The 25,261-nt window shown below is 32.6% G+C and overlaps 3 protein-coding genes across 6 annotated transcripts; 1 reads left to right on the top strand and 2 right to left on the bottom strand.

Annotated features, from left to right (window-relative positions):
• Positions 1-6: 6 nt before the first annotated feature.
• On the bottom strand, positions 7-3,946 carry LOC119640743 (MOB kinase activator-like 1). Its single transcript, XM_038038954.1, has 3 exons — positions 3,751-3,946; positions 635-801; positions 7-569 (listed from the first exon to the last, which is right to left on the bottom strand). Exons 1-3 carry the CDS (start codon positions 3,762-3,764, stop codon positions 91-93), a joined length of 660 nt encoding a protein of 219 aa, XP_037894882.1. The 5' UTR covers positions 3,765-3,946; the 3' UTR covers positions 7-90.
• Positions 3,947-4,570: 624 nt separating this feature from the next.
• Positions 4,571-6,575, top strand: LOC119640752 (nucleolar protein 56). Its single transcript, XM_038038969.1, has 3 exons — positions 4,571-4,611; positions 4,726-5,128; positions 5,194-6,575. Exons 1-3 carry the CDS (start codon positions 4,609-4,611, stop codon positions 6,345-6,347), a joined length of 1,560 nt encoding a protein of 519 aa, XP_037894897.1. The 5' UTR covers positions 4,571-4,608; the 3' UTR covers positions 6,348-6,575.
• Positions 6,576-9,426: 2,851 nt separating this feature from the next.
• LOC119640723 (clathrin interactor 1) lies at positions 9,427-24,989 on the bottom strand. 4 transcript variants are annotated; one of them, XM_038038929.1, is made up of 8 exons: positions 24,746-24,989; positions 23,182-23,208; positions 21,456-21,657; positions 21,241-21,390; positions 20,989-21,175; positions 20,804-20,900; positions 19,943-20,736; positions 15,612-18,694 (listed from the first exon to the last, which is right to left on the bottom strand). In XM_038038929.1, exons 3-8 carry the CDS (start codon positions 21,642-21,644, stop codon positions 15,900-15,902), a joined length of 4,212 nt encoding a protein of 1,403 aa, XP_037894857.1. In that variant the 5' UTR covers positions 21,645-21,657; positions 23,182-23,208; positions 24,746-24,989; the 3' UTR covers positions 15,612-15,899. The 4 variants fall into 4 exon arrangements, with proteins under 4 accessions (XP_037894859.1, XP_037894857.1, XP_037894858.1 ...); XM_038038931.1 differs by lacking the exons at positions 15,612-18,694; positions 23,182-23,208 and adding an exon at positions 9,427-12,509; XM_038038930.1 differs by lacking the exons at positions 23,182-23,208; positions 24,746-24,989 and adding an exon at positions 24,384-24,729.
• Positions 24,990-25,261: the final 272 nt, after the last annotated feature.

The raw sequence follows: 25,261 nt of genomic DNA, 5'->3' as shown, positions 1-25,261 counted from the left end.
GACTACAACTATTGTTGCATTAAGTAAACTAAATCGAAAAATCTCTTAAACTCAAAACTCCGCATGCAAAGCACCCACATGTATTAAATCCTACATTTGCCTTTCATCTTTGGCAGTCAGTTTATCGATGAGTTCTTGTAAAGGAGCCAATTCTCGGCGGTCTATTAAATTGAATTCTTGCACAAAGAATATGAAATGTTTAAACGATGTATTCAAATGCGCTTCTTCTCCTAGTCTAACAACTTCGGAGAAATGCTGATGATAGATGTGAGCGTAAACGCGAAACAAACGTTTCAATATGGTCTTCGCTATATTTAAAAAATTCTTTGGAAATGGTATACCAATTTTTGACGGAAACAACGTTTCATCGTCTAATTGATCTTGAACCCAAGTCATAAGATAATCTATATACTTTGGAGCACTGCATTTAATGGGTTTTTTCACTGTTAAGCCATCGGCCCAATGGTATTCATATTTGGGACCTGCCGACATAATACCACAACTTTCCTCGGTACAAAATTCGGTTATTGTTCCGTACAACATATTGATTTGATTGAAAAAATCAACGGCTGTAAAAAATTGAATATGAATATTAATTAAAACAAAATAAATGTTCTCTTTAAATTAAACTTACTGTTTACAGCTACCCATTCGTTGAGATCTTCGCCATCTGGCAATGCAACAGCATTACGTAAATTACCAGAGCCGAGCGTAGCTGCAGCGTGTTTCATGAGATCATATTGATGCGTGCCTTCCGGAATATTCTTTTTTGGCTTAAAGGTTTTACTCGAACGAGAGCCACTAGAAACGACAATTTGGACAAATAATGAATTTAATAACGATGAGAATCAATGTAAATACATTAACTCAAGTCCTCAAGTCAAAGTGGCTAACTAGTTTGCTAACAGTTTAAAAAAATCATAAAGTTTAAGAATGAGTCTGGCTCGATTTCAATGCGGAATTCTGTAGATCTTCTCCCAGTAGAAAGAACAGCAAGGATTATATCTTTCGATTATTTTCGTTTAACACTAAACCTACCGACATTCCATGTATACCTATTCCTACCATGAGCGGTCAAATGACCGCTTCAAAAAAAAAAAAAAAAAAAAAAAAAAACATCTATCTTAGTAAAGTAGATAGTAAACAAAATAGTTTTCTGATGCTACAATAAAAACTCGTTCCCCGCTTTTCGATGCTATATGTTTTATTTACTTTTATGCATTTTCATCACATTTTTTACAAATTGCAGCATTTTGTATTGCACATTTTCCACATAAATATTTTTTATATTTTATACAAATTTTGTTTGTTTTGTTGACTTTACAATATCTTATTTGACAAGATTTCCGTTCAGAAGAAACAGTATTTGTATTTATTATTGTTTTTGATGAGCATTCTGTGCTTATCTGTTTCTCTTTCTGATATTCGGTCCCAAGTTCTTTTCCCAATTGAAATAAACCCTCTTGCCTCGATATTTCCTCACCGGCCGTTTCTTTATATAAAATCCAAGCATTTATCCCGGCTAAACCTAAGATAATGAAAAATACCTGTAAAGGCCATCTTTGACGTTTAGATTTTACACTATATTTTCTGGCCATTTGATCGGTTACATTTACACCGAATTTTGTACTATTGTAAAATCTAATTGTCTCTGGCATGCGGGTGTCATTTTTTTCAATTTCAACGGATGAATGCATTGAACTAAGTATCAATACTTTTTTATTGTGTTTAGCTTTGTAAATTGTAAAAATAAAATCTTTCGATTTGTATAATATTGTTGAGAAGCGTGTCATACTGTCCTTTCTCCGGATAGTTTCAACAAGAGTAGTTCGTTTTGCTAGAAGTTTACTTGCTAGTAACGCGCTTGTAAAAAAATTTTTAACTGTTATATTTCTCCCATAGCCCGGTTCTGCTAATTTCAAAGTTACGAACTCTCCAAGTGGGATTGATGATTCTCTCCCTTCATCTTTTCTCAAATATGGAAAGCCGTTTACTGTATATTTACTACTTACATCGGAAGCTAACCAGAATTTTATGCCAAATTTATCCGGTTTGTTGGGCATATATTGAGTAAATCTGCAACGTGCTTTTGTAGGAAACAACTGTTCAGCTATGCTCCTGATTTATAACAGTTTTGGCTTGTTTTCGATAAATTTATACCAAACTTGTGAAATCAATGCGAACTTATCGTTTTGTATCGGTGATTTCTGCGAAGTCATTTCGACTCGTAATTGTCGAGAAAAATGACGGACCCCATTTCGTGTTCCATAAATATGATAAATTAATATTTTTAGCCTCATATGCGCCGCGTGCATATAGAAGTCCAATAAATGCATATAATTTTGCAAGAGATAAATTCCATTTCGTTTTCAACACTCGAAATGCCTCTGATTCCGTATATTCTCTTACATGTTCAATCATTTTATGATCAATAATCAAAGAAAATGCTGTAAATGCTCTGCCCTCCATAACAGTTCGTTTAGCGTATCCTGTCAATACTGATATTTCCTTGAAAATATTATAAATCATGTTCTTCCACCGTTAGAGCCTTCTTTTATTTTTTTCCAAACATTTCCGTCCATAGCAGTTTCAATCTCTTCCTCATTTTCACTTTCGGAATTAACTATAAACCTCTTTCTTTTTTGTCCTCTTGGTATATTCAAAATATTCTCTTCGTTCGTATCGCTGTCAAATAAGATACAATAATTTTCTGTAGTATCATCATCAGTATCGTAAACTTCTTGATCATCTCCCGAACAATCCTCGTCGATATTATTTATTTTGTCTAATAAATTGATGTTCCTCAAATGTCAAGACATTTTTGGGGATGAATGAAATGATAAAGTAAAAACTAATATATAAAAATATAAATCAAACGGGGCAAAAACATTGAGACCAGAAATAAAAAAACAATTGCAAATCATACAACCATACCAAGTCTGTTGAGTTTGTCAAAACTATGACTTATACCACGTAATAATATTTATACACTGAAATTTTGATGCTCCCTGTTCGTATCGCAAGACCGTACTGTCGTACAAAAAACGCTATGTTCTTTGTTCCAATAACAACGAAAAAAATTCTAACCGCTCATTTGTCTACAATGTAGAAAGATTGATTAGATTCTAGTCTACAATTCCATTGTACACTCCTAAAACAATTTGAAGAACGCGATTATCGAGGAATATATAGAAGAATAGTCGTAAATAACATAAATTTTTCAGACGGTCAAATAACCGTTCGTGGTAGACTAGACATGGTACAATTTGATTTCGGAAAATGCACATTAGAAAAAGTTGTAAATATTGAAAAATAGATTGTATGTATATTTTAGGAAAAGTCAATCAGATACTGATGATACAGTAACGATTGAAATTTTAAAAACGGTCATTTGACCGCGCGTGGTAGGTTTAGTGTTAATCATGTATCTTAATTTATCAGCTGTGCTACATTTGTCCTTTCCCGCAAAGCAGTTACAAATTGTGAAAAAATTTTATCGCTTAATTTTATACTTTCATATATTCAATTCAATTCGATGTCGGTTATACATTTACAAAATCTCGAAATTACCCATTCATGTTAAGAGTTCTGGCAACTCTCAGTAGTAAAAAAAAAATTGTATCGGAAAATAAACAAAAAAAAAAGCAAGACAAAAGAACTATATGCAAAGAAGGTCGCTGCACTTTCAAAATACACTTAGTCTATGCATAACTATATATTATTTATGCGTAAAATAATGTGAAAACTTACAATAAAAACTCCATTTTATCAAGGCAGGAAATTCGAAATTTTTTAGGTGAAGAAACACACTATAGAATCTCCTACTAAGTGTCACCTCAATTTTTTCCTTTTTGGGTATACGGTATTGTGCGTTCTTGTATTACTTTTTTCCTTTCTTTTTCCTCTGCAGGCTCAATTTAGTTATTATTATAGTAGTAGTCGTAATGTTTTATTCCATAAAATATTTATTTTTAGCAGACGCAGTTAGTTTTTCTTCAACTTTTTTATAAAAGATGTTAAACCAATTTCTAGAAAAATTATTTATAGTTGTTTCATAAATCCTGTTATTAGTTTGTGTTTTTATTTTTTTATTTGCACCGTAAAGGGGTTACGGAAATAATGTTTTTTCGACTCTTTTTTTTAAATCTCTTTTTTCTGTAACAGAATTCCTACTATTGTTTTGTCAAAAGAAACCTTTTTTTTTAATTTTATTTTTATACGTAAAAAAAAAAGTTAAGAAAACGAGCTAAATTATTTTACTAATAAGTTTTTGTGTGTCCGTCAAAAGGGTTGCCGTAGTTTTTCAATGCGAGAAAACAAGGCAAAACAACTTTACGCGAACACGAGAAAGATTTCTCTACACTAAATAGAGAGCACACTGTTTATATCGTATTAAAATTAGACAAGTATTTACGGTCTATGGGAAACGTACAAACGATCTTTATTACTTTGCTCATTTGTTTTTTTTTTTTGCCTTCTCTAAGCCACACGTGCGTTTGATAGGTTTTCATTTATATTAAAGTGTTAAAAAGTATAATTAAAAGTAATTTAATTATAACTTTTATAGAAGATATAAATTATTAAAGTTTCTTTATATTTCTTAAAGACATGGTAAGTTGTAAATGGAAAAAGAACACATGCAAACATTAATTTAGTATTTGTTAAAATATTGTGAATCTAAATGTAAACGTAACCTTAAATACGACAATCGTACTTTTATTTTAGGCAAATTTGTATGTGCTTTACGAACATGCAGCTGGCTTTGCCTTGTTTTCAGTCAAGGAGTTTGAAGAAATCTCTATGTTTCTACCTCAGGTGGAATCATCGGTGACAGATTTTGGAAAATTTAATTCGATTGTGAAGCTGGCTGCTTTTACACCCTTTAAAACGGCGATTGCAGCTTTAGAAAATATTAATGCCATATCTGAGGGAATTGTGCCGCAAGATTTATTGGTATTTTTAGATGATTTCTTTGGCAAATTAAAAAAGAAAAAATGCCAGTTGGGTATAGCGGATGCCAAGCTCGGTGCTGCGATAAGCGAAGCTATTGGTGTGCAATGCAGCCATTTCGGTGTAGTGCCAGAGATTATACGTGGTATACGTTTTCACTTTCATAAATTGGTTAAAGGTAAGTAAGAATTAAAAATGAGAAACGACAACTTTGTATAAAAAGTCAAACTCTTCTATTTGCAGGCTTCACAGCTATTTCAGCTGGTGTTGCTCAACTGGGTTTGGGTCATAGTTACTCGCGAGCTAAAGTCAAGTTTAATGTAAATCGTTCAGATAACATGATTATACAATCAATTGCTTTGTTGGATCAGCTTGATAAGGATGTCAATACTTTTTCAATGCGTATACGTGAGTGGTATTCTTATCACTTCCCGGAATTGGTTAAAATAATACCCGAAAATTATTTATTCGCCAAGACGGCGAAGTTTATTAAAGATCGTAAATCCTTAACTGATGATAAATTGGAAGAATTGGAAGAAATTGTAATGGATTCATCGAAAGCCAAGGCTATTATTGATGCGGCGAAAATGTCCATGGGCATGGATATTTCAATTATAGATTTAATGAACATAGAAATGTTTGCGGAGCGTGTTGTTAAATTATCTGAATATCGTCAGAAATTGTCAACGTACTTGCACAACAAAATGACTTCTGTAGCTCCTAATTTGCAATCGCTTATTGGTGACCAAGTAGGTGCACGTTTAATATCGCACGCTGGTAGTTTGACAAATTTGGCTAAGTATCCCGCCTCCACGGTACAAATTCTGGGAGCTGAAAAGGCTTTATTCCGAGCTCTTAAAACACGTTCGAACACTCCAAAATATGGTTTAATATATCACTCTTCGTTTATTGGGCGTGCTGGTCTTAAGAATAAGGGACGTATATCCCGGTTCCTGGCAAATAAATGTTCTATTGCTTCGCGTATCGATTGCTTTCTGGAACAACCAACATCGGTATTTGGCGAAAGTCTGAAAGCACAAGTTGAAGAACGACTTAAGTTTTATGAAACTGGTGAAATTCCCCGAAAAAATATTGAAGTTATGAAGGAAGCCATACAGAGTGCTACTGGAACAGCTATTACCGACGAAGCCACCATCGAAGATGCACAAACTCTGAAAAAGAAAAACAAAAAGAGGAAACGTAACCACGCAGAGGAAGAAGAAGAAGGAAACGATGTCAGTGGTACAGTTGCTAAACAAAACGGTGCTAATGATGAGACCATTTTGACCGAGGGACAGTCTAATTCAATATTAGCTGCAAATGGCGATAGCGATGAGCTACCAAAGAAGAAAAAGAAAAAGAAGAACAAAAATAAAAATAAGGAACAAAGTACATAAATTGCACGCGCAATTTAACATACCTGTAAGGTAATTAGAATCCTTCAATAATTTTCATATCCATTGCCTGGAAAAAATTTATATACAAAATATTGATTTTACGGAGGACAATAATCTCCATTTGCCGTCACAGAATTACACCAGAATTTCTACAACTTTAAAGCTTTCCATATATTAAATTAGATATTTTATAAATTTATTTAATATATTCACAAAAAATATGCCCGGGATCTGTGGATATACCTTAACAATTTTTAATTTTAAGACAAAAATTAATATTCTAGATATCATTTCAATATTTCTTCTGTATACAAAGTTAAAGTACCGGAGGCACAAGCCGAGAAAATAAATGCAGCTTTAATGCGGATTTTTCATATTATAATAAATAAAGTAAATAGTTAATCGCGATGATATCATTTTGGTGATTGATATCATCATTACGTGAAACATTTAGGAAACCTTGGTAGGTATTTTTGCCAAATTTTAGATTGTCATTGCGATAGATGGTAAGTTTTCGCCTTTCGTGGGCTAATTGCTTCGCCTTCAAAATCATTTGTTGTGCTTGTAAGAGACCGTCCTAAGTTATTCGAAGACATAAATGGATACGTTCTGCTTAGTACCTTTGGAAATTCTGCTGCTAGATAAATCCTCTTAATAGTATACTCTTGCCGTTCGGTTATGTAGATTTGATAATAGAACAAAAAAAGTAAAGTTTCTGTTAGGACAGAAATCTCCAAATTGTGATTGTTAACGAAATATGAACAATGTAGACTTTCTTTATAGTAACTTGTAGCTATAAGTAAGTAGGAAATTTTTCATTAAGTGATCAATGTGCCAGCTATTTAGCTGAAATGAATCATTTTCACTTTATTTTTGGGAGAGATTTTGAAGATTTGTACAAAGTCGCGAGGAACTTTTTGAATTTTGCGAGTTTAATCCTTGTGAGTAAATCAAACTTTTCCCTTGCATTTTCCCAAAGATGTGTTCAAGGAGCTATTTTGTATTTCAAGTTTTATCATGATCAAGAATAAATGGCAGTTAGGTAATGCTCGGAGCAATCGCGATTACGTAAAGTATTAGTGTAGATTTTTTACCTTCTCTGCAGAAAGCAAACAGGAAGTGTCCATAACCTACAGCAAAGTTAATTAGCAACGTGTTATATCGAAATCGCTTTAAGCGCTAATGGTTGCGTTATGCATTTTGTACAATCTGTCTAAATAAAGTTGATGGTGCGCATTTAAATGTAGATGAACATATAATTTGCTTTGCGTCATACGTGAATGCAAACTTTTGGCAAGTTTTTAAAATTTCTGCGTGCGTAGCAGAAAAGAAGCGATAAGCGTTTATTGAAAGAGGTGATGGGATACAATTTCTTGTCCTTTTTAGTGAAACTTTTACAGTCCACGAATGCGTTAACTTAAATACTTTAGGTTGGTCTTATAATAAAGGATGGTATCTTAGCGGAGAGCATGGCTTCCGCTTGAATGTGTTAATGTAACAATAATTATATTAATATAATTAAGATCAAATAAAAAATATATACGATTGTTTGTACGCAATGGTTTTTATTCAAAGTTGATATTCTGCCGCGAGGTGCCGCCGCATCGTTAAGTAGTTAATTAGTTAAGAAGTGCGACTCTCAACTATCGGCCTATACGGATGCAATCCCCCTTGCGGTAGATCATACCTTCAATACAATAGATGCACTGCCGTAACTACATAGTGAGCCCTTGATAGATAAAAGTGTAACATTTGCTGATCGGGCGCACACTTAAAAGTTGGTAACTCACTCCCGATCCATTTCTCTCCTCTCCTTTCTGATCATCATTGTAACACACAGACAGTTCTTTTTTTTTCTAAACATTCCCGTTTATATAATCGCGTTCAGTATATCTTCTATTTTGACATTTTTTATAAAAAATGCAGATCAGATTATAATTAAATGCAACAATCATCAATTTAAAATGGGGAAAAATAATACCCTCAGTGTCGTTAAAGGGTTAATTAATCGGTGCTTTGAAAAGATCAAAGATTGATAGATTTTTTAATGCAATCGTACCCTACGTCACTTGAGGTATAAGGGTATATTAAGTTTGTCCGGAAGTGATCAATTACCCGGGTGGACTTGAAATAGACCCACCTTTTATTATACTACCAACTTAACCACTTAACTTTTGTTTAATACTTTAGATTGGTCGAACAGCGGAGAGTAACAGGAGCATCGTCTTCTTTATGGAAAAATGAATATAAGAGTTTCAAGTGGTTTTACGTTTTGCGTTTAAAACATTTATTTCTTGATTTTATTTTATTTTTTATAATTTGAAATATATTGCACATTACATATATTTTGATTGTGCGCCATAGAAATCATATATAATAATAATAATAATAAGCAATTTTAACGGAGGCATTTTAAGAATACATTTTCTATATAATTAAATATTAAGGATTTGATATTAAAAGAAAAATAATAAGAAAGAAGAAAGAAAAGAAAAAATTAAAAAAACCCATACACCAAAAATAAAATATATATTATGGTCACATCTAAGTGTATTTTATTTATTTGTCTTATATTATAATACATTCTTTATTTGACTATTACAGAGAATTATTAAAAATATCAATATATTATTTTTATTTCATTAAAACTTTTAAAACCTATCGTACCGTTATCTCTCTAATTTTATCTTTTTTACTAAATTAGTAAAGAAAAGGTTATAGGAAATGTTGAACTCACTTACAACCTCTTTTTTTGCTTTTTTCATTTTTCATTCCTTATATATAAAATATGCATACAATACACACGTACGTAAATAAAAACGTATTTGAAAATGTTTTTATCTACTTCGTTTATAAGTTTATTCCTTTTGGCATTTGTAGTCGATATAAATATTAATGAAGTCTAAAAAATATTTAGCCCAGTAAAAGGGTGAATGAGGTGTTAGCTAATTTTCAAATGTCCTTATTAGCGAATGTGGGCTGAATATGTATGTAAGAAATTTTGATTTGCTGAGGGCTTAGTATTTATTAGACCATTTGGAATTTTTTTCCTCTTTATATATATATATATATATATATATATTTATTTTTTTTTTTAAATTTATACAAAATCTAATATTTCTTTCTACAAATTAGGAGGCAAAATGATCTTCAGTTATTTACTAGACATATAGGAAATGCACTAACGGAACGGAAAACAATTTAAAACGAGGAAATAAATTTTGCTTTTGTTTGTTTGTGAGAATACAAAAATTACACTCGAAAAACTGATATCAAGCCGCCCTTATAACTCTCAAATTGAGAAGTTAGCTGCTCTTTGCTCTCTTAAAAGGCTCTAAATTTAGTTTCCCTTTTTTAACGTCTTCTACTACCTGGTATTAATCATCGCCTGGTTTGATGGAGAAAAAAGATTCTATCTACAATTGATCTGCACAAGTACATAATGTTACTTTTTAATTTGTTTAACAAATAAAATTATCGTTTTACAATTTTTGTTGTTGCTGCTGTTTACCACTTGTACAAATTCGACGTTTTCGCGAAAATTGAAATCGATATTTGCAAACTTACAATTTTCTGTCAATTAAGCAAAAAGAGTCATTCACTAAATGCAAATATTAACGAGAAATTCGAACAAAAAAAAACTATAGATTTTGAACGTGCACCACGATAGATTTCAGCCAAAAAGGTTATCTTGACTTACACGCATGCACGACTACTTGAGAATTTAAGTTGATCAAGACGCGATTTTTTATCGATTTCGAAAGAAAGTTCGCTCGATCTGTATACACGTGTTTTTTCCTTGTTCTTGTCGGATTTCGTTATAAAATTTTATCACTAAAAATGTCTGTTATTTTTGAGAATAATTTTGTCATTTTGTCAAGTGATTTGATTACAATCCAATTTCATTTTATATAGACTCTGGCATTGGCGAATATATGAGTATATCGCTAAGGAGGTCGGCGCAACTAACTGGTTCACGATGAAGCAATGGCAAGAAAATTTAGCCATTTTGAGTTATATTATAAGGTTCAAGAACCCATCACTTCATCGTATCTGTGAAAGTCATCACAGATCATAATCGTCTTACAATTTTAAGACAGAATCAAATCATAATACAGTTCTCACACAAATATTTGTTTGTTTGGTCTAGGCTCAGATAAAATTTTAACTATTATGTAATGGCCCAAGCTGCTAATATTAAAGATTTTGAAACTAATCAAAACTGATTTTTTATTTTAAAGCGGAGGGAAGTTCTTTTAAGAGTGTTGTTTGAAATGGTCCTTTCCTCCTTCCTTTTTATGAATCTACACAAGACTATTATATTGCAACTTTGCATTTTTTCAAGTTTAAATTCTATGTTTTCTATTATTTCGGTTGACCAATGCACATATCCCATGGACAATAACTTTTTTGACTATTTTAATGTGATGTGATGTGATATGATGAAAATTTTAAAGCAACATAAACAAATTTTCGTAAATGCCTTTTAATTAAATCTCAGACAAATATTTAAAACTAAATTTAAAAAAAAGAGAAGAAAAAAAAGAAAAAAAAAAGAAATTGGTTTTCCGATATTGATACAACGGTGGAGTTTGTCATGACTATTGCTGTAGATAGTCCGATTTTAGGCCGATATCTCTTGTATAAAGTGGAGACATGATTCTGTCAAATATTTATCCCAGATTTCAGATAGATGGTAAATATGAATGATGAAAATATAGACTCGTTTTTTTTTTTTTTTTTTTTTTTTGGAAATATTGCAGCGTTCGTGTGAATGTTGAATGTTTGTGGAATTGATTTAACAATAAAATGATATTAACAAACAAATTTTATCGTTCGTATACGATATTTGATGAACTCGTAATAATTACTTTTAGTAGCTAAAAATAATTGATTATATCGCCTTAACCTTTTCAAGCTTCAAATTCTTAATATCGACTTCGGATTGACTGTATTATAGTTTCGCCATAAAATTTGCTTAATTTTTACAGACAGTTTTAAAACTTAATATTTACCATAAGAAAAAATTTAAATACAATGCGTTTTTTTTTTTCTCAATGTTTGCAGAATACTTTGAATGGATATTGGACTTTTTTAAAATAATAAAACTTTTTGAAAGATTATATCAATTCATATAAAAATGCGCATTCTCACTATTGACTGAATTATTGTATCAAGAATATCTTAAATGTGCAAAAATTACTGATTCTTTTCAATACTTTTCTTGTTAAAACCATTAATTATGTGCAAAACGGAGGCGCGTCTTAAAAAATAAAACCATAGTATACATATATATTGTATATATAGTATATATAATAGTGTACATACACACAAGTGTAAGTTTGTTATATTTACTAAATAAATTTAATGGTATATAACAGTGGTGTTAGTTCAGTGGATATATAATATTATATATTTGTATAGAATTTTCAATATTTTTAACAACATTTTTTTACTTTTTAATTCGTACAGATTGAAATTATAATGGAACTAATAGACACAATAAGTATATATAAGAAAGTGGAGCGGGTAGTTGGAGAGAGTAGTTTGGTGGTTTTTGTTTTCAATTCTAAACAATTATATATCATTGGAATAGATCGAATGATTGTAGGTTATTATTGTTATTCTTATTGTTATTAATAAAATCCTTTTGCTGCTGCTGCTGTGATCCTGGATGCTGTTGCAGTGCATTCATTGCACTGAAATTGGCAAATGCTTGTTGTCGTTGACCTGGAATGCTTTGGGGCGTTGTAGCGTTAAACAATGTTGGCGTAGCCTTGGAGGTAATTGCTGGTGAAATAACCGGCGGCAAAGCAAACATATTTAATTGACCGGCCATAGGCGCTGCTTGCACGCTTGCGGGCGTAGCTGAAGTTTTACTGGGACTTTGCACTTTAAGCGCATTCATTGAAGGCGCCGGTACGTTGTTGGATTTACCCGACTTGCTTGTCAATAAATTGTCCAAATCAATTTTTAAATTTCCAGCCTTTAAATTATCCGACCAAGTAGCACCTACTTGTGTAAGGGACTGATTGCTACCATTGCTTATTTTACTATTCAAATTTATTGCGAATTCCTCTTGGCCAACATTATTATTAGTGGAAATTGGTTGCAATAGATTATCATTACCAACAATTGTTTGCGATGACGATAGAATGTTATCTGCAAAAAAATTGTATTAAAAAGTAATCATTTTATAGTAGCATACAAGCATGAAAGTCGGTTCGTTTGTCGTATTTTATATATTTAAAAATAGAAACAAGTGAAACAAGGATATTAACAATGGATCAACTACAGTATAATAAGGCCTGTGGGAGTGCTTAAGCTTTGTAAAAATTTATATTTAATGGATACATTCTACACCTCAAGTCCATAATTGATTATAAGTAAGTATAAGTCTCACAAAAGCGGACAACAAGCTTCTCCAGAAAGAGTTTAGACAATAGCATCTCAACCGCGGACTTTACCACAAAATTAACAAAAAACTGCTTCAAATTAAACAAATCAAATTTTGCTAACCTTTCTATATGTAAGGGAGAGATCTACTAAACAGATAGGATGTATTAAGCAGATGCTTGAACTTGGCAAGATGACAATTGCGTTATTCCGATGATAATTTCAATTGGAGGTACAATTACCAGATAATATTCTCTTGACATCACCTGTCATACTTCGGTCTAAGCAGGAGCCGATAGCAGTTGGCACTGCGCTTGGCAATTTGACAATTTTTCAATGATAGAACCGCTAATTATGAACGTTTTACTTAATCAATCGAAACGATCTTTTGCATCAAACATGCAGGTGGTTCTGGCGAATATTTGGGACCAGACCAGAAAAAAAGAGTTAACATACATATTTTTTGCATTAGAGCATTAAAAAATAGTATACAACTTCTACAGATATCTACTTTCTAATGCGGAATTTTTGAGCTTGAATCCACAATCTCCTGTCAAATAGACGGGTGCCGTAAATCTAGTGTTAAAATATCTTCAAGAATGCCACCATTTATAGGTTGAACACGAAAATTAATGGGAAACCTTCAGATGAGCAACCATATTCAAATCGATTCAGAAACGGTAAGGGTGGATGTTTTCTGGAAGAAAGGTATGAAATAAAGATGTAAAAGCCTTTTATTGTCAATAATATGTTCAAGGCCTTAATATATATGTATACATTTTTCATATCCATCACCACAGGATGAGGACTATATTCATTTTATCAAAACGTTTGCAACGCCCAGAAAAAAGCATCACAGACCGCACAAATTTTATAAATTCTTGACCAGCATTAAATTCTAAATCGATTTAAGTACGTCCATCTGTCCGTCTGTTGTAAACATTCTCCTGGCCGCTAAAAACGAAGTTACCGACTTCAAATTTGGCAGAAGCATCGGAAATTCTTGTATACAGATTGTTATTGAGAACGGACCAAATCAGTTAAAGGACACGCCCACAGCACCATGTAAATTGAGAACATCTCTGTTTTTCAAAAACAATGAAAAAATGGTTTGTTGGTCATTACTCATAATGTACAAAAATATGTTTGCGTAAATGGAAAAAATTGACCACGCCTTCCCAATACTCTCAATGTACGCTGCTTGCATCATTTAATCCGCTCGTTTACTACGATTACTAACCCTATTGGCTTGAGGTGTAAAATGTGAGATTGTCGAAGCAGATCTACGACAAATGAGTTAATTGTAGCTTAATATAAAATCAAGTACAGTGCTGTGGAATTTTATTGTTATATTCAGAATATTTTTTTTACCTAAGGTGTCCGTGGTGTGACTATTCCTGGTATGTTGAGAAAGGCTTTTTCATATGCATATATTTATTTCATGTATATATATATATATATATATACATATATATATACATGCAAAGCCGTATGAATAAAATTTTTTATATTTCCAAAATGTTGTTAAAGCAAAAATAAAAAAAAATGAAAAACAAACAAAATAAATTAAAACAATAAAATTTAGTAATAAAACGGTTAAATAGAAAACAAAATTGAAATTTATATACATAAACAAAAAGTACTAAAAGAAACAGTTCGCAAAATGAGTTCGAAATATTTCAAGGAACATTACCACAACGTTGGGTCTTAGTTTTGTTATTATTATTATTATTATTATTAAAATTTTAGACTAATAAAATAAATTCTTAGACTAAAAAAACAGACATTGAGTACTAACAACACAGGCTACCGGCTCTAATTTATAGAAGTACATTAGATATCGAGCCTATTAGTTTTGATAAAGTAATATATTGCATTGGTATTCGGTTCTGTAGCTAATTGTAGAATGTCCATAGGGTTAATCGTTCCAAATGCTCTACTTCTAGCCAAGGTAAAGCTAACGCAGTCACAGAGAATGTGCTTTATAGTGAGAACCTGTCCACATTTGCAGATTAAGCAAGAAGACTTCTTCAAGACCCATTGGTGAGATGCAATTGTATGACCAAGGCGAGTTCCCGAAAATGTTTGGATCTTAGGGGTCATAGGTTTAAATTTTTGGTAATTGAGCAGAATTTGGTGTTGCATTTGCAAGACCAACTCTAACGGGCATAGAGACAGAAAACTGTATCGAATCTTCAGAACGCTTCTTCTATCTGTGGCACCGAGCATAAATCTCACAATATATGCTTTTGCTTTCTGTCTACTGAGCAGGCAACTAGCTACAAAAGTTTTTGCCGGATTCATTGGATGCTTTTTCTCTACTACAATTATTATATTTTTATTATTTAAGGATCGTGGCTTCACAGTTCCAATGCGGTAAACGTTTCAAAGAGGCCGACAGCCTTAGATGCTGGAGACTTAAGACTTAGTCTTAGAATTTATTTCTCTGCCTGTTATTTAGAACAGGTACCGAGAAAATTCAACCGTATCTTTCCCAGTGTGCAATGATTATACTTATCTTTGCAAGTCTTACGGAACGCTCGACAAAGAATCCGTAGACCCTTTTGATGAACTCCACTAATTATAAATTCCTAGTGGAATTTTTGTATGAATATTTTGTACAGATGAAGATGTTAAGAAATTGGTATTTTTTTATCTTGTGATTGGAACGGAATTTCAAAACGGAATTCTGTCATTCATACTTTGTTCCTTGTTTTTTTTTTTTTTTTCTATTTCAAGCATTTCTATTTAAATTGGAAAATTAATTACGAATATTATTATCATTCATTATTATTACTGTTAATTCCCGTTAGAAACATAAAAGAAAACTGAGTTTAATTTATTGCTCAACACTTTTAAGCATAAAATTGTTTATAATATATGGACCTGAGTTGACAACATCGACCTTAAAGGTTCAAGAGTTTGTAGTTCCTATAAAAGTTGACATGTGAAAATGAAAACATTATTCAAGCCTTTAGGTAACGTATCAGATTCATAGGGTAACTTAAAAGAAAGATTAATTTAATCAAGGCTTATGATTGTCAAATTCCCAATATGCGAATTAAGCAAACTCAATAGCTAAACTAAAATTGGAAAATTTCAATTTATTTAACAATGAAAACAAAAAATCCCTTTGATTATTTGTAACTTAAATGTTTAAGTATTTTCAAAATTCTCAGGAGTTATTATTTTATAGCAGGTTGATAAAATTTGTGCAGCAACTTCGCGACATTCCTCGGATTTTTCGCCACCAATCAAGGGTGATTTTATGAAATCTTCCAACCAACATTTCAATTCCATTAAACGTTCATTTAATTGCTCCAACATTATGTAACCAGGTGTTGTAATCAAGGTAATGCCCAGCAATTCCAAAGTGGCCAAACGTACAGATGATTCAAGGCTAAACCGAGCAAAAGAACAAAGGTCAAAGACTTCGCGTGCTATCGATGCAATCAAAGGACTATTCTCTGCAGCCATAACAATAATTGAAAGGGTATGCAAAAAGTTAACCAACAACATCGTATCCACATCGTGAGCTAAGCGATCATATCTTATATACAACATTTGTTTAGTACGTTCGCCACGAACTAGACAAAAGAAAAACGTGCCCACTACTGAATGAAATCGATTTACTTCAGCTTTGTCTTTAGCACTATTGTTCGATTTGCTGCAATAACGTTTAGTTTTTTCTCGTAATCTTTGCCGGATAATCTTACGAGCTTCAAGTAAACGTTCACGATGTTCGTTGACAAAAGTAAATTTACGTAATCCAGGTTTGCGGTTTTGCATTGGCTTTATTGTCTCGAGAGAAGCACTTTCAACTGCAATAGCCCCACAGAGTTCTTTAGCCGTTTGAGATAAAATCTGTAACATTATAATTCTTAGATCTGCATTGTAGTGTGAGTTGTCTGTATGAAATTCGCGACAAATGTATTCGGCACAAGCAGCTGGATAGCTAACACAAATCGCTACACAACATTTGAATTTAGTTTCGTCGAAGTTTTCGAAGAAAAATTGCATTTCTAGAATTAGAAATATTCTCATCAAGTCCAACGCCATATATATATCAGAATGCGGCAGTTGATTTCTAATCAATGATTCGGCTGTGTCGAGCGCGGCTGTAAATGTTTCATAATCCTCACATTTTGTACTGAGAGTGTTAAGCAAGTCAAGCAAAAATTTTGGACGCTTCTCTAGAAGCTGTGGCGTATCATTAGACATATCATAAGCTTGTAGGTCGTCATCATCATCTGAGTCTATATTTACTTCTGTACAATTAGTTTTATAAGGTGCAGACGGTTGTTCTGCTGGTTGCGCTGATGAGCAAGAAGAAGAAATTTCGGCGACTTTACTGAACGAAGGTCTTGACTGCGTTGCGCAATTTACTTTAGATTGTAAAAATTCTTTCAAAAGCTCTTCTAGATTTTCTGGTTCGATATTTTCTTCTCTACGTGAAGCACTTTCTTCCATCAACTTATCCAATTCCTGGATTAGTTCGCCTTTAGAAGAACCTTCAATACAACTATAATCGAATTTTAATCGCTCCTCCTCTTTGGCCTCGGGATCTGTCATCCAATTAAATATTAATTCCACTACTTTCATTCCAATATATCTTTGCTCGTAGTCACTACATTCCAAATGGTTTCGCAAGCCTGCATGCAACAGCCGCTTGGTATCATTATCGTCAGCGGGCGGAAATTTTTCTTTTTCTTTTAGATCGTATAGATTTTTAGCGGTCAGTAACATTAATTTAGATAAACTAAGATGTTCTTTATGAGATAGTTTTTGCAAGACTATACGCTTTGACCAAGTCTCCAATAAAAGTTGAAAAAGTTGTTTTAGTTTTTGTTCGTCCACGCTCGCTATATACTGCACTAAGCCCAATAGAGCCTCATTAGTATGTGGAATTCTTTGTACAGCTAGTTTATGCATGAAACACAATTGCCAAGTATTATTATTTCGTATAGCAGGGCCTAATAACAAATAAACATTGATTTGATTCTTCAGCATAAGTAAAGCCAAACGATAAGCCACTGTGGAATATTTGCTGCTTATGTTGCATAACATTAATTGTATAACTCGGGCGCAAGAATGGGATTTAGCCATTTCTGCCAGTATTTGCAATAGCAATAAAATATTCGCATCCTCCGGCGAATCCGCATATAAATCAATAACAACGCGATTTAGTAGATCGGTAAGGAACTGTATATTAAAGTCTTCCTCTTTAAATTCCTCTAGATGCACTAAAAACCATAAGGATTTCAAAAAGTGTTGCATTAATATCTTTCCATAACAAGTAGGTGTGAATGTCTTTGATATTTTTCCCAAGAGATTATTTGCTATACGGTCCGGTAAACTTATCAACAATTGCAAATAATTGGCCACATTTTCCTCAAATTCCTCTGCTTTTTGTCTCGTTATATTTTCGGTGGCTTCCTTGCGTGTTCCCAACAAAATTGCTCTCTCTCTGCAAATGTGCAAGAAACTGATTGCTAACAGTTCCTCATCCTTTATCAAATATTCCAATACCACTGCTATGGTTTCAGGTAGTTTATCCAGTTTGGTATTTAAACACATAAAACTCTCAAATATGAAGTTGAAATTGTAATCAATTTTAAATATATTTAAAATATACATATCATTTGTGGTTAATTCCTTTGGCCAATAGGTGCTAAATAATTGGCAAACGGCATTTAAAAGATCGGTATACTCTTTATGGGCGATTAGCTGCCACTTTATATAATCTTTGTCAAATTCACATAATTTTTCTAATGTAGTATAGCCCGGCAGAGCTGGTTCGCTTAATAAATCTTTGATTATTCCCTGTATTCCACAAATTTCGTTAGATGATTGTACTTCAGTTAACGATTGTAATTCGAGTATCGCTTGCTGTAGTTTGGCTCTTAAATGAGGCGGAAAGACTTGGTCCTTTTCATGGTTATCTTTGTCGGCTGAAAGTGAAGAGAAAGTTGTAGGCATCCAATTGGAATGTGTTTTCTTCCGTTATTTTAAATGAGTTATATCATCTATCAAAATCTATTTATTTAGTAAATCACTCAGACTTTTCTTCTTTTTTTTTTTTTTTTTTTGTTTAACTCATATTCATTTGGTCTATATGTAACATGCACATTTCAGGAAGGCAATCATTCAATGACTGTAACTAAAATTCATACGATATATAGTGTGTAAAAATGTTAGATAGTTGAGAATTGAAATAACAATTAAGATAAACAACATTGTACCTTGCTTACGTGTCATAATAAAAACTTTTAACTTTGTAATCAAATGTGCCGTTGCACCTTTAAAACTAAAAATCATTATAAAAAAAAGAAAAAAAAAAAAAAAAAGAAGAAAACTTAAATTCATCTCAGGTCAAGTCCCTCAACACCCACCGCTATTTTATTTTTAATTTTCAAAGACGACATTTCGAAAAATTATATTTCTTAATATGAATATTACACTGATACTGTAAATGTAACATGCTGTGTAAGCGTAATTATCATACTGAATAAATATAATAGGTTATAGAAAGCAATAGATTCCCGAGACAAATGTCTTTTTTTCTATATCTTTTTCTATATACTGTCAGAATAATATATCAAATCAATACATATGAAAAGTAATCGCGATAATATAAGCGAAATTTCTCCTGCATAAATGTTCCCATAAAAGCTCTCTATAAACCTTACAGTCTCGAACGTTGTACTTTTCTCTACGCATTCAAAATAATTGCGAACTTAATATCAATCAACCTGCAATAACAATAAAGTAAGGAAGCTAAAAAACATACTGTGTAATTAATGTTGACAAAATTACTTAATACTTGTCTGCTGAGTTTTCTATTATTAACGTTGTGATAAAAAAAGGTGCAACAAATTAACTTGTTTTTTTTTTTTTTTTTTTTTGTAAACTACGGTAACAAAGTATAAGAGCAATTAAGATCATTTCTAAAGCTACAATTATATCCCATAATAAACTCAAACGAAGCGAAAGCAATTTCCTTAATATTCAAGAAGCTGCTTTTTAATAAAATTTCCTTATCTTTCGCCAATAGTTACTCAATAGAAAATATTTGCAACATGCGCTATGTGCGATGTGTTGCTGCCGCAGCTCATCAAAGAGTCATATTAAAATATAAAATATTACTTATGATTCTTTAAGACCGACAAATTATACAAAATCAAAAAATTGATACCTACCCATTGGCATACTTTGATGTATTGACAAGTCACCGAGTCCAGCCAAGAGGTCAGTAGTCACAGTGGATGTGGCATTCGTGGAATTAAATAAATCAAATGCATCGTTGGCTGGTGTGGTAGTTGTTAGAAGATTTCCATCCAAGCCACCCACAATTCCCGTATCAGGTTGAGTGTCAGCAGTTGAGATGCTATTACTTTGGAATGCAGAGAAATCAGCAAAATCATCGGTGGTAGATGCGTTGGAACCACAAAGTCCGCCTGAAGGAGGTTCAGTGATAGAGGATTTTGCTGCACCAAAAGCTGCTGCAAAATCACCGAATTCCGTTTGTGCGCTTTCGGCAGCACGTGGATTAAAGTCATCTAAATCGTCATCAATGACGGCAGCACTATTCAGAGTTGCTTCTGTACGTGCTGGCGGTGCACACGTTTTAAAAAGTTCACTTACAGTATTATTGTTACTACTATTGCTTTGTTGCGTGTTGTTATTGTTAATGGCCATATAACCGATTAAATCGTTACTCTCGGTTGCTGTGGGAGTGTCCCGATGTGTGGGTGAGTGTATGCCGGCTGTAGTTGTACTTGTCGCAGGAGTTTTTCCAAAATTTGCCGCTGCACCCATATCAATTTTTTTAGAACCTACAGGAATTTTAGGATGTGGTTGCTTAATAGATGTGCCACTACCTAAGGAAGCATTAGCGGATTTCGGTCGTATATTCATATTAATGCTATTTGAGGTTTTCGATTCGTTTACAATTTCAGCGGGACTGGCACGATCATTATAACGATAACTTCTTCTAAAAATGGTTTAAAACAAATCAGAAAATACTGATAATACTTTTTTCTTTTTTTATTTATAATTACCTTGGGCTGGGTGAATCACTATCAGAGAATTCTTTTTCCCCTTCATAATGAGCATCATCATCATATTCATAACGATCGCCGGGACGTGAATCAGAGTCTGCGGTTTTTTTTGAATATTTAAAAAAAAAAAAAAAACTAGAGAGTAATCGTAATAATGAAAACGTATTTGTTGCATTCATACTTACACCAATTTTCACCGTGATCACTGCGCGTTGTCTTCCAACCACTGTCATTATAACCGCCACTACCTATTCCACGCATACCCATTGCATCGCTACTCATACCAATGTACTTATCCTTATTCTTTTTCGCTTTTTTACGTTCCTCACGTAAGCGTTCATCGTCCTGTATAAAGTCTATAAGTTCTCTTACCTAAAAGTGTGCAGGGAAAGCGTAAAAACCAACATCTTTCAAATTATTACGATTCGCTCGCTTACTTTATGTCTAACATTAATACCCTGATCTTTGCCTCCCTCATCTGTAAATGTGTAATTTTCCAAGGAACGCAAGTCATATATGTGTTCGCGCGATGAGGTTACAACACGTTCTGATCCATTACGCACCAAATAATTAAGCAGTAGTAAACTCTATGGAAAGACAGGAGGAAATATTTAAAAAGTTTTTAATTTTTTCTCTTTTTTTTAATATTTACTTTATACGTTCTACGCCAATTGGTTTTATTGTCTTGTAGCATGCGCTTCCATAACATCGACATTACTTCGGGAAAACTTTCATATGAAAATGTTGCGTGGGCTAATTCTTGCATCAGAGGCCCTGTCGGTCCCCACGGATCATCGTTTGTGGCTTCACGAACTTTACCTTCGATTTCGGTATAATTCATAACAACGTTCGTCCTAAAAATTATGCAAGAGATATTATATGAGATTGAGTTTATAGCCAGGCAACATCTTTTGCGTGATCTGATGAATCGAGGCAGAAATTGTTGTAAGCTTCGCACAAGAACTAACGAATTGCTTTAAATATTCGGCATCAAGCTTGCACCACAGCGACAGCATTAATCAGTTTAAAAGTCGGTATTAATGGTGAGGAAGAATGAAACGGAACGTTAAAATTCCTAACTTGGAGATATTATTAAGCGATTTCCACACATTGCTTGCATAGAAAGCGTTTGAACTTGTTCGGACATATAATTTTGAAAAGTAAAAAAGAAACGGGGTCAGCAATTCAACAACAATGCTTTCTAAATTTTAGATAAAGATAGTTTCTGAAAAATGTTTAATCATATAGCGTATTTTCGTTATTTTTTTCTTTTTTAATAACATATTAATGCGGTAAATTTAGGTACGTTGCACTGTCCTTGACAAGTAAGATCCATGGTATTAACGGCAACCATCTAACAATTTTTTGGTGCTCCTTTGCTAATTCTAGTCAAAGGCTGCCTGGAAGCGATAAAGCAATATAATCGTCGTCCTTCTTCTTCCCCTTTCTTTTTTTTTTTCTATGTAATTAAAGGCCCTCTTAAGCAGCAAAGATATAAAGCAATTTATATGCACTGACAAAAAACATCTGCAATTTTCCGAATCATTTGCTATGGAAAGTTTGCACTATCTACACATTTGAATTGGCTTGAAAACAATTCCCCTTAAAATAAATTAGAATATTTTTTGTGTGCGATCAAATCCCAGACTGTAGATTGAGAATTGAGTATAGATTTGTATGCTGTATATATATATATATATATGGCTTTTTTCAGCTATATCTATATAGTCGCGAATAACAGAAGAATAGCAATTTTCTGCTTTCTGCATAGTCAATGAATTCATCAGAACCTTCCACAATGCCTTAGTGATTACTCCAAAATTTATCGCAAAGTGAAGGTGGTAGCCTGGTACTGCTTTATTTTTACTGAAAAATATTTCAAATTTCACTCACAGACCAAGCTTTTCATGTACGTAACGAAAAGCTAAATAATATTAAATTCTCTTTTATCTTTACATCATATATTTAATTTATATAATTTATATATCAAGCAGTAAACACGTGTAGAAAATATTTTTTTTCATATTTTCTCGCTTACAAATGCATTTATTACGCTTTCGCCATGAAACTATGAGAATTTTTTAACAATTAAAGTTGTCTTCGCCTGCGGAAGGAAGAAAAACTCTGTGGAATCTTAACAAATGCCTAATCGCTCTATGTTTTAGTTCCAGTATTATTGCTTGTTTGCGAATTATCGGACATACAACCTTCCATTCCCTACAAATATATATCAAAGCTTCCGACATCTATCTTCGCTGGTAGTGGATGTGGTTAGCACTTAAAAAATTGAAAACACCTATACAAATATGGTTTTATCAATACGAAGTTACTTGCATGTATATGAACAAAGAGTCTAAGAGATAACCATTAACAATTACCTTTTTAAGTGAACAATGAGCTAAAAGCTGAAAGTAAAAACAATTTTTATCAAGACCGCTTTTTATATATATATATTTTTTTAATTTGCGAGAAAGAAATTGAAAGAGTTAAACAAGGAATTGCGAAAGCGTTCAGTACATCGGTCCTGTTCAAACTCCAAATTTTTCTGTACGATAAACTTTCGCATAGAACGAAAGAATAAACCCCGACATAACCGTTTTAAATCGTGTTGAGGATGTAATTTTATATATAGAATGAATTGAAAATCTTTCAATATTTGTCAAAAGTTATTGCACCTACAACCTTTCTTTGCGGGATTATAACAAACCATGCCATGAGTTCACGTAGACAGTTTACAAGTTTATTACGCTTATCACAAGGTAGATAACAAGTTTGGAGACGGGCTTGTGAATATTTTTGTTTAATTCAGATTTTGCGCTGAGGATAAAAAATAATAGGTATAATAGCTCCTGATCACGAGTTAGAAGAAATTGTGAATATTGATCCTAAAAATATAGTCATTAAAAGTATAATTTCTGATGAAGTATTAAAAATTGAAAAGGAAGGTATTAAAACCTTTTTATATGGGGTCGTCCATTTCGTGTACGTATATTGTGCATGCAACTAAATGAAATATTAGAACTAAATACTCCTTTTATGTTCATTGCAATGTAATTTTTAATTGCGTAAAAGCACGGAAGTAAAACATTCCAACTTCCGTCACGTAGTTGTATATGTCTGTTAGTACTTTCTCTTTCCTTAGGGTGTACATTGCTATGTGGTTTTATGCGAGGTGAGTCGCGCATATTTCAATAGAAGAAAATTTACTAATATACTATAAACCCCCAACGGGAAAAGACAAATTATTCCCAGCAACACCTAAAATTCATTTATTTTCTTAATTAAATTTTTTTTTGTCTATTATCATTTTCGAAAGATAACATTCTTCATAAAAGGAAGACTACACTGCTAATGCGTATATTTCAGTAGTTTCTTAATTTGAACTGTTTGTTGTTTATAGAATTGCCGAGTATAGTGTAACTTGAGAAACAGGTGTTTAAACAAGTGCTATATATAAATACACACAAAAAAAAAAAAACAGATTCTAAACAAATCGTACGCCAAGACCTTTTGCATGCACATGACGAAAATGGATAAATGAAATCACAGCTTATACATAGAGACAAGACATTGGCCGAACCTTTGAACGGCTATTCATCAAGTAATAATCGTTACATTTGTTTTTCTCCGATTATTTACACGTAAGTGTGCATGAAATTGGCGCTTCGTAGATTCTAGTGCAATTGCACTTAGTTGCCGTCATCATAGACATAAGAATGTCCAATACACACATCCATGCACATGCACACACACACACACAAATGCGCTCTCTTGTGAACGTGGACACAAAACAAGCCACATTTTGTCTGTAACATAGATGCAGCAACGTTTTGAAAATTGTTTGCTGCTTCTTTTTTTTTTTTTACCTTGACCAGATTTATGTCACATACATGTTAATTTAATTTAAATTAGTTTAACAATTCTCAATACGATTTCACTTACACTTTATCAGCCAATTCGCGCACTTTCCACATATTTATAAATTTATCTACCATTTTGCTTTTTGTTATTTCCTCTTTTCAAATATTGTTCGTGTCCAAAAATTCACTTTTGATGATTTAGGAAAAAACGAAAGGAAAATTGAGATTTTTAATGCCTCACTGCACACGGTTTTTCTTCGTTTTTTATTATTGTCCTCGTTAATTATTTGTTAAACTAAACTACTTAATTATTTCACTTTCTAATTATTACGTTGTATAGAAAATAAAATTAAATATTTTTAAATGATACTTATAAAAATGCAAAAAAATTATTATGTGCACTCGCTCTCACATCAAAATTGCTATCGCTAGCAAAAAAAAAAAAAGATATCTTAACAAGTGAAGTGGGTAATAAGGTTGGACGGGAAAGTAGTATTTTAGAGATGTAAAAAATGGTACTAGCCAATTATACAAAATTAATTACGTACTAAAATAATCAACGCTGGAAGATACCGTATGTGGTTGCTATTGTAAAGCT

Source organism: Glossina fuscipes, unplaced genomic scaffold (assembly GCF_014805625.2).
Source record: "Glossina fuscipes isolate IAEA_lab_2018 unplaced genomic scaffold, Yale_Gfus_2 127, whole genome shotgun sequence".
NCBI classification, from domain to species: Eukaryota; Metazoa; Arthropoda; class Insecta; order Diptera; family Glossinidae; genus Glossina; species Glossina fuscipes.
Note: the sequence above shows the minus strand (reverse complement) of the source record. Positions and strands in the feature narration are given on the sequence as shown.

Coding starts and splice junctions, on each gene's coding strand:
- LOC119640752 (XM_038038969.1), top strand. Junction 5,129..5,193: donor CTTTCATAAATTGGTTAAAG/GTAAGTAAGAAT, acceptor TTCTATTTGCAG/GCTTCACAGCTATTTCAGCT.
- LOC119640743 (XM_038038954.1), bottom strand. Junction 570..634: donor CGAATGGGTAGCTGTAAACA/GTAAGTTTAATT, acceptor AATTTTTTACAG/CCGTTGATTTTTTCAATCAA.
- LOC119640723 (XM_038038928.1), bottom strand. CDS start 24,798: ATGGTAGATAAATTTATAAATATGTGGAAAGTGCGCGAATTGGCTGAT. Junction 21,391..21,455: donor ATTGGCGTAGAACGTATAAA/GTAAATATTAAA, acceptor GTCTTTCCATAG/AGTTTACTACTGCTTAATTA. Junction 20,737..20,803: donor AGTGATTCACCCAGCCCAAG/GTAATTATAAAT, acceptor AACCATTTTTAG/AAGAAGTTATCGTTATAATG.